At 40.6% G+C, this 11854-nt stretch overlaps 1 protein-coding gene across 1 annotated transcript in view; it reads right to left on the reverse strand.

The window, feature by feature from the left end:
- The window catches only part of PTPRQ (protein tyrosine phosphatase receptor type Q), a 135379-nt gene extending 124800 nt beyond the window's left edge, over positions 1–10579 (reverse strand). Inside the window, exons 1-7 of the mRNA XM_048501555.1 lie at positions 10574–10579; positions 9279–9465; positions 8885–9169; positions 7987–8271; positions 7100–7369; positions 4161–4421; positions 1058–1188 (exon numbers count right to left, since the gene is read on the reverse strand). Coding sequence (XP_048357512.1) covers positions 1058–1188; positions 4161–4421; positions 7100–7369; positions 7987–8271; positions 8885–9169; positions 9279–9465; positions 10574–10579 — 1425 coding nt within the window. The remainder of the gene's footprint in view (positions 1–1057; positions 1189–4160; positions 4422–7099; positions 7370–7986; positions 8272–8884; positions 9170–9278; positions 9466–10573) is intronic.
- Between the last annotated feature and the right edge of the window lie 1275 nt (positions 10580–11854).

The raw sequence follows: 11854 nt of genomic DNA on the forward strand, positions 1-11854 counted from the left end.
AGTCCCTATTGGGCAGGGAGGTTGCTTTAGTAACCCCTTCTCAGCACTCAGAAAAAATTAGTAACCACTTCTAGAGAAGTGGTGAGAACTGGTTGGATCCTACCTCTGTTCCTAATCTTGCCAGACCACATGTCAAGAACTATTCAGTCACATCTCAAAGAGCAACATTCCTTAAGGACCACCTTAGTGCATGCAAACCTACACATTCACGTCAGTCATCTTTAAAGGTGTTGCTCTAATCGTCCCTATCATCCCAGGTAGAGTCCAAGACGGCAAGATGCAGTGCTGTTACTGTGCCACCCTGCTGCCTCCAGAGGGCTTTTGGTTGGTGCATAGAGGTAGAAAAAACAATGAACTTCCCTAGCCAGTCAAAAGCCTTCCATGGAGCTGAATGGACTGTAGTGCTTGGGGCTTGCCTGGGTTGGAGCCAACTATTATTGGCCTCTCCCTCAGAATCATCCCAGTCTGCCACCCACACAGGCATACAATCGGACACCAACACAAGGTGGAATGCCAGCTGTCCTTCTGAGTTGAGAACCACAGAGGTTTGTAGTGTCCGCCAATCTCCCATGCTGCCCACACTGAAAGCGCATTTGCCAAATGTTCCAGCAGAGTGGGCAAATATGCTGACAGGAGCTCACACTGGCTCCAAACAGCCATCCCCCCTTTGAATGGGGATGTCACTCATTCATCTATCTCACTCTATCAGTGTCTTCTGCCAACGTGTGAAGACTTATGTGTTTCATTTGGGACGCCCAGAATAATGGCTACTGGTCCTCCTTCTAGCATTGTTTATGTGTTTTTATTTAATTATTTTAGAATTTTAAATGCTTTTAATTGTGCAAATGTTTTAACATTTTTATTCATATTGCCTTAGGGTTAATTGGCATAAAAATGTTTTAAATATACAAAACAAAACATATACAGTGAAAGGAAATGCACCAAAATAGCTAAACAAAAGCAAAACCTTTGCTTCGGTTAACATCCTGTAAATTTTAAAATTATTTACTTAACAGAAATACATTTATTTACATAGAATTGTTATTTTTAAACATACCATTAAAGTACCTGTACAATTTGTGCATGACACTTCATAGTACTGAAAGTTTCCATCTGCCCGATCCCAAATAATCTCTATTGAAATGTCTGTAATTCTTCCTTCACGTACATTTTGTGGAACTGCAAGACCTACAAAGATATTTGAAGCATGCACATTATAGATTGTCTTTCTCATGGCAAGTGAACAGCTTTAAATCTATGTTTCCACCCTTTGGATCTTTGCTACTATCCAGATGCACTAAAGACCTCTCATCATGTCTATTAACCCTAGCACTTGGTTTACTTACATTTATGTATTTTTTTTTTCAAAATAAGGTCTTAGACATGTTTTAAATTAAAATATCAAGATAAATTAACAACCCTTTTTGCCATAACTTACAGTATGTAGAGTGAGCCTTTTTATATTCTTAGCACTAACTCAAGGGTAGGAACAATGGCAGCCTAAGTACCAGACAATCTGTTAATCTTCTCAGAATGCAAGACTGTCTGATGTTTAGGTGGAGGATTAATCTAAACCAGTGGTGGTGAACCTATGGCACTCCAGATGTTTATGAACTACAATTCTCATCAGCCCCTACCAGCATGGCCAATTGGCCATCCTGGCAGGGGCTGATGAATATGTAACAGTCCATGGTATCTGGAAGTGCTCTCAGGACCTACTGAATCTAAACTCCTTATGCTTTACACAAGAATTCATTTACAAATACACTAGGAAAAAAATCTCATCTCTGTGGCTCTCCAGATTTAACCAAATAAATGTGATATAAACGTCTTTTAACTTCTTTTTTTATCCACCTTCTAGTGTTTGAGTACAAATACCTTTGCAACCTTCTGAAAACATCCTTGGTGGACACATTTCCATTCCAAATCTTTGGTCTTTCTAAAGCATTTCAGTTTCCTGAAATATACTTATAAAGTAGTACCTCGGTTATCGTTGATTTCGGTTTTTGTCGGTTTCGGTTTTCATGGACTTTTTCTGGGCAAAATTTGTCTCGGTTTACATTGATTGCCTCAGTTTTATTTTTATTTATTTATTTATTTATTTATTTATTTATTATTTTACTTTTATACCTCCCTCCCCCGAAGGGCTCAGGGCGGTTCACAACAGTAATGGAACAATAAATATATCGGACACTAAAACAGTTTAAAAGCAGCATCAGTTTCTATATCAATTAAAATTAAAGATGGCATCCAACTATTAAAACTCCTACAGAGGGAACAGCAGGTTTTAGCTGTTTCTGGCACCCTATCAGCGGCTGGACTCTCCAAAGGCCCGGTGGAATAACTCGGTCTTACAGGCCCTGTGGAATTCATTGAGGTCCCGCAGGGCACGGACAGCTGGAGGGAGAGCATTCCACCAGGCAGGGGCCAGGGCCGTAAAAGCCCTGGCCTGCTGGTGGGAAAACCAGCCACTCATAGATGGGGGCCGAGGGATCCACTGGAGCAGATTGGCCTCTGCCGAGTGCAGAGACTGACGTGGGACATATGGGACATATTTCCTCCTCAAACACAGAAAAAATTTGCCCAGAAAAAGTCCACGAAAACCGAAACCGACGAAAAGTCCACAAAAATGAAGCCCAGCCGGGAGGCAGAGAGAGCTCCTTATTTGAGCAGTGACTCCCCCTGATGTCACTGTCCAAATAAGGAGCTCCCTGCCCCCCGGCTGGGGTTTGAGGAAACCAATTAATCTGTTCGAGGCACTTTTGGGAGTGCCTCGAACGGATTAATTGAATTTACATTAATTCCTATGGGAAATGGTGCCTCGGTTTTCCTCGATTTCGGTTTTTGTCGATTCCTTTCGGACGAATTAGCAACAAAAACCGAAGTACCACTGTAATCAAGTTGTAGCCTGTCCCCATTTAGATGACCTGCAACATTCATCTCATTGTTTAGGGATGAGCAGCCTCCAACCAAACACTATACAATTCTTGTTGGCTTCCCAAACCCCACGTAGCAGTTTAAAAGCTACTGTGGCTGATTTTGTACATCAAAATGCCCCGTGGTAGATCCAGTGAACTTTTTTTAACGCTAGCAGCCAGACTAATCTTATCCTAAAACACGCCCTATTGCCTAACAAAATTGTTTTACCTCATAAAGCTGCCAATCTCATGTTATTACTACAGTACAGATTCTATTGAGCTTAGTGGAACTTATTGTCCAGAGACCCATTCCCTGGACTTTCCTGAGCCCCTTGGCAGCAACAACAGCTTGGAGCAGTAACCAGAGAGCTTACCTACAGGTTGGATGACTGGAACACCAACAGAATCAGTGAAGAGGCCACTCTGGGCCAGCCGGAGTGGAGGAGAGCCAGCAGGCCCCCAAGTGTCAGGCCACAGCAGAGATGAATGAGCCTGGAAGTTGCCTGGTATGGGGTTGGCAAGATTGGCTAGAAGCATGGCCATCCAGGAAGGGGATGTTCACAGCCAACTCTCCTGTGAGGAGCCTGGCTAAAGGCAGGCAAGCATCACCTCTGGAGGAGTAAGGGGCAGATGGCAAAACCATAGCACCAATGCAGGAAGGCCTCAAGTCAGCTCCAGGCCACCTCCTAAGCCTCTACCATCCCTCTCTGTTAGAAGAGGGGCCAGTGAAGAGTATTTAAAGGGGACCACCACACCCAGAAAGACTGGGCCCCAGGGGCAGGCCCAGAAGTACATCTCAAAATGGAGGGAGGGGATTTAAGGTATATTGTCTGGAGAGCCAGGGGGGAGATAGCTGGCAGGGTATGACTTGACCAAGACAGGTAGCCTGGGAAGAGTCTTGACATCTGCAGTATGTTCTGAGTCCTCAGGAAAGGTGTGAGAGAGAGTGGGGTAGGGGCCCTGTGGTCATGACACTTTCATAAGGTACTCACCATTTCAAACTATTGCAAGATTAACAAATGACATGGCAAAATTTAAAAACTGATAATTATAGACCATGTGTTTCACACATTTAAATAGCATAAGACTGTTAAAAATACAATTATTAAAATATAATTTAATTAGATACTGCTTACAAGTATATATCCATAGCCCACCCATATTTGGTATATATTTGGTATATGAAGAAATGATGGCATAACAAACAAACAGAAAGATTTCATATTGAAACAAAGGACTTACATGTTCTTACAGCTGGAACTTGATATACAGAACTTAATGTATTTCCACTTGTTGTAGAAACGAAGAAATCATATTTTGTGCCTGGGATCAAATTTTCCATTGTTATTTTTCCATCCCTCAATAAAGCCAATGTGGCATTAGGACCTCTCTTACTCCTTATATAAATGCCATCAAACACTCCAACAGTAGGCATTTGAATAAATAAAATCACAGAGGTACTATGAACTTCATAAGGAGTGGCAATATATACTGGTTTGGGTTCTAGATTGTCAACAAGAAAAGAAAATCTGATCAAAACAGTATTTTGCAAACAACTGCAAATATGATAGTAAATGTGGGCCAAATTTTCTAATAGTGTGGTGGTAAAATGATAGATACAAGGAACATACATTTCTGGATATTTTAAATAAAGAACTGAACATATCTTCTGTTCCTTGAACTTCTGAGCCACTCACTTCAAAGGAATTAGCTATGGAGGCTCAATGCTTTAAATGTCGAAGTTATGAACAAGATGAGTATTTGGTCCTCTGGCCTTAGTTTTGGGAGCCCTGAATTAATTTTTCTCTTTACTCAAATCTAATCAATTTTAACATTTTACTGTAAAGAATCAAACATTGTGGTAATTGACATACACACCACTTTTAAAGCATTTCAACAGCCACACTGCAGAAGTATTAGCTCATGTCTACAGGACTGCTGTTTGGCACAATATAATTGTAACTAATATACATCTGTTCATAATTCTTTCACCAAATTTCTGTAGCTTCTTGGGTGCATATTGCTGACTGCATAGCTGCCCATAATTTTATCATGAGCTGGCAAAAAAAGCATTGCAACAGTTCTCAGCTATTGTTATTGAGTTCAGATACTTTACTGCTTGCAGTCTGATAGCACCCCTTCTGCAAAATTTTCTACATATTTAGAATGAATCATCTCCATTTTTCCACATTTTTATAAAAGTATGTTTTTATTAAAATATTTGTACAGTGATTTTCCTTGAGGCTTAACAGTTAACAATGTTACATAAAGAACATGTGAAATAAAATAAAACTCCATTAATACCTTCCCCAAGAAAACACCTGCAGCACAAATCCCATTAAAAACCTTAGTACATAAAACAGCATCTCTTAAAAACTTCTAAGATGGCACCCTCTTTACCACCTTCAGAGCCTAATTTACCAAGCAGTAGCCAGTAGATGGGCAACCTTAAGCCAGATGGTGGAAGGTAGAGGATCATATTTGGCATAATGAATCATATGGGGGGAAACAGTCCAGATATGATATTTCTATGTCATGGAGGGTTTTACAAGCAGCTGTTGTGGGTTTTCACAACAATTACTTCATACTGTGTCACAGAGGGATGTATATTTTACCAGTGACATGCCTCTGAAGAGGCCAACCTTAAATGGGGGTGGCATGTTAGGAGCAAAAACTACCAGCCACACATACCAGAAAACCCACAACAGCCCATTGATTACAGCCATGATAGGCTTTGGCTTACACGTTAGAACCAATCTTGAATTGAAATTGGAAACAAACTAGCAGTCAAAGTATGTCTTTTTAAATAGGCAAGAGGTGTCTTTGGAGGGGTGGGGTTAGCTCTTGAGAATAATCAAGCTGCTGCATTCTGAACAAGTTCCCAGATTGTCTTCAGGTCAGCCCTACATAGAGCATGATATAGTACTTCAACTACTGAATTGTTTATGAATGTAAGATTAGCCATACTCAATTGGACAAAAGGCCCATCTAATCCAACATACTTTTCGCACAGTTGGTTAATGTCAAGCATGATGACTGCAAGAGCATTCTCCTGTCCATGCTCTCCTGGCCATGCTATTTTGATTCAGGCTGAGCGTTTGGATTTAAAAGACACACATTCCAAACATCAATGCTATTTTTTTAAGGGTCTTTTAAAGTCAAACCTGAAAAATTCTGAGCTGTAGAGCTGGATTCAGGGATCAGCTGCACCGGCCCCTGCATTCAAGTCTGCTGCCTCACACCAACTCCAAAGCCTGCTTGGGAAGTGGCAGGGGAGTGCTGAGCACAGGGATCAGCTCCTGGCTGCCTTGCCACCTCTGAAGCTCACTTGGCCATGGAAGGCAGCGGAGAGAGCTGCGCACAGGGACCACTGAGCTGACCCCTGTACACAGCATTCGTGGCTGCCTCACCACCTGGAGCCTGCCTGGGCTTTGAGGTAGCAGGGGAGAATTGCATGCAGGGACTCACTGAGCCAGTCTCTGCTGGCTGCTGTGCCACCTCTGAAGCCTGATGAAGTTGAAATGTCTTTGGCTTGAGTTTATCTGGATGCATACGGGTCAAAAAAAGGGCTGTGAAAATATTTACTGACCCCTCGCATCCTGGACATAAACTGTTTCAACTCTTACCCTCTAAACGTCGCTACAGAGCACTGCACACCAAGACAACTAGACATAAGAACAGTTTTTTCCCGAATGCCATCACTCTGTTAAACAAATAATTCCCTCGATAATGTCAAACTATTTATTATAAATTTATTATATAATTACTGCACTACTTTTTTCATCATTCCTATTACCCATCTCCTCCCAATTATGACTGTATGACTATAGCCTGTGCTGACATTTCATTTTATTTTATGATTTTACATTTTATGTTTTTATTACTATTGATTGTTTCCTGATTGCTTACTAGACCTATATGACAATCATTAAGTGCTGTACCTTATGATTCTTGACAAATGTATTTTCTTTTATGTACACTGAGAGCATATGCACCGGAGACAAATTCCTTGTGTGTCCAATCACACTTGGCCAATAAAGATTCTATTCTATTCTATTCTATTCTATTCTACTCTAATCCCAATAAATGTGTATGCATTTCAACTCTATTTAACTATTTTATTTAATTGCATGCAACCTTTAAACAAGGGAAATTGTACTGATCCATTTAAAACCCCTTACTAAGAGTGCACTGAATGGTCTTCAGATCACTTCTATTTCCATTTGTCATTGTAGCAACACCTATTTCATAAGTCATTCCAGGAATTAGGTGTTCAATCTTAAATCTCTCTGTGTTGTTTACTATAAACATTATGGATTTATCTGTGACTGAAGATGGTGTTGCTTGAATGTAGGACTCCTGGCCCTCTTGTGGCAGTTTCCAGTAGATAGTAACATGGTCCTCTCCTACATCTTCTGGATGGATGGATAAAACAGTAGGAATGCTGACAGCTGAATAAAAAAAATTACTATTTAATCAGACAGTTGTAATGTTTCATAGTTCTACTTTGAAAACTTTGTTATCAGTTAAAAGAATGTATATACAGATATATATCTCTTCAATCATGGAGATTTAATTATTCATATCAAAATTCATATCAAAATTGTTGTATAAGTTCTATAATGATGTGGACATGCTTTCAGTATCTAAAACTTTAATTTATCCCAACATTATTTTTGTTATATTCAAAACAAAAAAGACTGCACTTCGAAGCAAACCTTCTATACTTTTTTGGCCCTGCTAAGAGCATAAATTCAGCACCCTACCATTAGCAAGAATACCTGTTCTGCCACAGGAGAAAAATGGGAAGAAATCAGGGCAAGGGTTAATTACAAATTGTATGGATTTTTCTGCACTACTGTGCCTGACCTTCTCCCCTTGGGTATTGCACAGTATTGGACAGGCTTGGGGTAGAACCAGTCAAACAGACCAGAATATAGACTTTTTGCTCTGCACCAGATCTTAGAACAGAAACAGGTGTGGGCAAATGAAGCTGTTTGTGCCTTTTCCCTCCATTCTGATTTTTCTGCGTAGTCCTTTGCACATTATTTATGAAATAAGTATTTACCTGTTATTATTAGCATAGGATCTTCATAGCAGCTTACAGAACCCTTGTCAGCAACACTTTGAAGATATATCTGGTACTGGTGGTATGGTTTCACATTTCCAATTACAGCAGTAGTATTCATTTTTTCAACTGGAAAGCTTTTCCACTTTGTTGTTTTGCTATCCAAAATATGAACTAGGTAATGATGAAAAGATGCATTGCATGAACTCACTGGAGAGTCCCACTGCAAAACTATTTCTGATGATGTCACATGTATGACTTTTACATTGCATAAATGTAGTGGTCCTAGTGATTGAAGAACAAGAAAATTGTGTTAATAGAGTAGAAAATGGTACAAAGACTATTGAGACAAATGCTTGAAAAAAACATAGTAAAAGGTAAATGTTTACAATCTGTATTTCAAATGGATATAGCACAGCTGACAGGATATCTTATTACAAACAAGGATCTTCTAAAAATCAAGTTATTACATCTGGAAACACCCTCTCCCTTAATAACAATAATTAATGTAATACAAGAAACAGCATTTCCCCCATTTCTGTACTTTCCATGTCTTGTATACTTTTTATAAGTTAATTACAAAGAATATCTTTTGTGGAAGTCACATTTTCCAAAAGGCTGTAGGACATGTTAGAGTCAAAAGAGAGAGAGAAATGAAATTCTTCTTGTTGTACTTAAAGATTGTAAAAGCAAGATATTCATATATCAGGATCGGTGTAGAATCTACAACACAATGTATTAGATTCCCATCAGGGATAAATGCTAACATTTGGAGCATGTGTTCAAATCTACATCTTTACTCAGAGTACATCTTTACTCGGAGTTTATTAAAACCCAAATTTACTTCTTAAAATATTGCACACTTAAATGAGTTTTAATTCTATTTTAAGTAACTTACTTGTTTCCACCATCACAACTGGCTGTAAACTAACTTCTGCCCCATCAAGGCTTCTTGCAGACAATGAAAATTTATAGAAATTACCAGGACACAACTGCAAAATGTTTGCATGCGTTGAATTCACAGAAAAGGTTTTGACATGTTCTTCTGAATAGTCAAAAAAATATTTAATCATGAGTACAAAGTTTGAAGTAAACCATCCATCTAAGCTGCTCCAAACAAGTTCTGCATTAGTTGTGCTGATATCCTGCACCTTAAATGTGAAGTTCTCAGGAACAGAAGGTACTGAAAGGGATAATTTAAGATCTATAAATGCAATTTGTTATAGGCAGTGTTAACAATTTTTGTTTAAAAGTAGCTTTAAATATGTTTTAAAGTTTGATAAAATAATTACACTTATATTCACACATATATGGCAACGGGATATAGCAGAAAAATCCCAAAAAGGAATAATCTGACCCATCAGGATTTCGCTGGAAAGCAAAACAATCCGTTTCATTTTCTGGTATCAATGGTAAAGAAGAAAGTCCAGACTTTCCAAGATATGGAGATTCATCAGTCCACAAAAGATGTCCTTCAACCTGTAAGAATTAAACTCTTGTAAACAGAGGCATATATAGGGAAAATGAAGCCTGGGGCAAAATCTGAGTTTTACACACACACAAACACACACACCCATGGACCTGGGACAAACCCTGAGTTTTCCACTCCTCCCCCTGGACAGTCGGTCTACCCCACCACAACCAAACAACCCAGTTCAAAATCTGGGAGACCCCCCTCAAAATTCACCTCCCACCCTGGCTCTTTTCCCCCCTCCCTGCCTGCAGAGAGCCTCCCCTTGCCTTGCAGTCTACCTGCCTCCTCCTGAAGGGGAGTCAAGCTTGCCCTGCCATGAGGTGCCCCTCCCGCCACTCAGGCCAAGCTCTTGCCCCACGTGGCTCTCTGTGGGCCTGGTCCAAGTGGGCCTCAGTAGGCCTGATCCCTCCCACTGGGTGGTTCACCTCTTCCTGGGATGGAGGCCTCACTTGCCCGGCACGATGCATCCCTGCTGTTCGGTCTGCACTCCCCTTCCCCACAGCCTCACATGAACCACCTGCCTGAAGAAGCAGCATGAGCTGCCACCGCCGCACCTTGGTGCCGACCGGGAAGGGGGCCTGGGGCTCACCACCTAGCCTGCCCACCCACCAGCCCACCTGGGCCCCAGCCCAGCCTCCCACCTGGTCTGGTGCAACCCAATGGGAGCTAACAGGAGGAGGCCGAGCTCACGTGCCTGGGAGCTGCAGGCAGCCAGGCAGTGAGCCAGCCAGCAGAGCGCCCTCCCAGTGCCCATTGAGCCACCACCGCACACAAAGGGGTGTGGCCATGTGGGGGCAATTTTTAGCCCCCCGTGACTAAATGCCTGTAAGACAATTTTAAATTATATAGTCGTATTTGTCAGTTAGTTCCTACAATGCCTCTGATGTCAAATTTATGCTCTGATTTATTCCTGCTGAGCAAGTTTAGTCACTATTTCATTTGCTAATACTGTAATGTATCATCATGGGTTGGGTCCAAACTAAATTTTCTAATGGCAAAATGTAATTTTTATTAAGTTTATTTATTATAGCAAAATTGAAACCAGGAAAGCATGGAATCACATGTTGTTAAACATTCTTCAATCTAGTATATTATACTAAACATTGAACTTACTTTCATTGAAGCTGGTTGACATTCACATCCATTTTGTAATAAAAAACAAAACCAAAGTCTAAGTTAAATAATATCAATTCCTATTCCAAGTGGCTAGCAGCACCTCTTTTCTAGTATGAGATCATGGTTTTGACTTGTTTTGCTTGCACAGGAGAGATCTGAAGAAGTGTCTTGTCTCGTGCAAGATCCTGAAGAGACGGCAAAGGGTCCAGTAGAAGAAGGAGAAACTTCTAGCATTGACAAAGAGAGGCATCACACATATACACAGCCTGGCTCCCTTAGTATCCAGGTATGCCTTTTATCCAACACTTCTCTGCCTCTCTCATCCCAGTGCAGCCCACTGATCTATACAAAATGCTGCTTCTGGGGGATAGGGCGACTTTCAGAAATGATCATGAGGGAGTCCTGTGTTGGAAGAGGGAACTCTGTGGAAATGGTCAATTTAGTCTGGATCCAGTTTTATGGCTTAATAAAACAGTATATTGGTTTGAAGCTAGAGTGCTACTTAGATTGCAAAAAATTAAGAAATAGAAACCAAACTAAAAAATTATGATTTTGAAAGATTACATCCCCTGGTTACATCTCCATCCCCCGCCAACAGTTTGTTGAAAAGTTAATTCCAAAAAAACAGTCATGACCCCAACTCATACCAGAAGCATGCAGGTAGCAAAGTGAGGAAGCCTTGTGGATCCTTAGAAGCATGAAACACAGATGGCTCAAAATCACTAATAATATAAGAACTCCACTAATTACCAATTTGTTTCCAGGCTCTCTTTGATGTTCTTATGTACTCTATCATGCTGCTAATAACAACAGTTTAAATGGCCAAAACCCAATAACCCAAAACCTAATAACCCAAATATCAGGTTTTTTAGTATAAGGCTTAGGGGTTTTATTTTACTGTTTGTTGTATTCAGGGGTGAAACCATGCAGAAAGAAGCTAGAAACAGCTTCCTTCCTTCCTTCCTTCCTTCCTTCCTTCCTTCCTTCCTTCCTTCCTTCCTTCCTTCCTTCCTTCCTTCCTTCCTTCCTTCCTTCCTTCCATCCTTCCTTCCTTCCTTCCTTCCTTCCTTCCTTCCTTCCTTCCTTCCTTCCTTCCTTCCTTCCTTCCTTCCTTCCTTCCTTCCTTCCTTCCTTCCTTCCTTCCTTCCAGTTTTGTTTTACCAAATCAATCAGCCAATTCTGAACCCACATTGCTTTGGTTTCTCCATGATTTTCACAAGCATTTTTGTGCCTTTAGTTTTCACAAGTTTTTGGTTTCCCCCCAGGTTTATCCCAATT

This window comes from Sphaerodactylus townsendi, linkage group LG06 (assembly GCF_021028975.2).
Source record: "Sphaerodactylus townsendi isolate TG3544 linkage group LG06, MPM_Stown_v2.3, whole genome shotgun sequence".
NCBI lineage: Eukaryota > Metazoa > Chordata > Lepidosauria > Squamata > Sphaerodactylidae > Sphaerodactylus > Sphaerodactylus townsendi.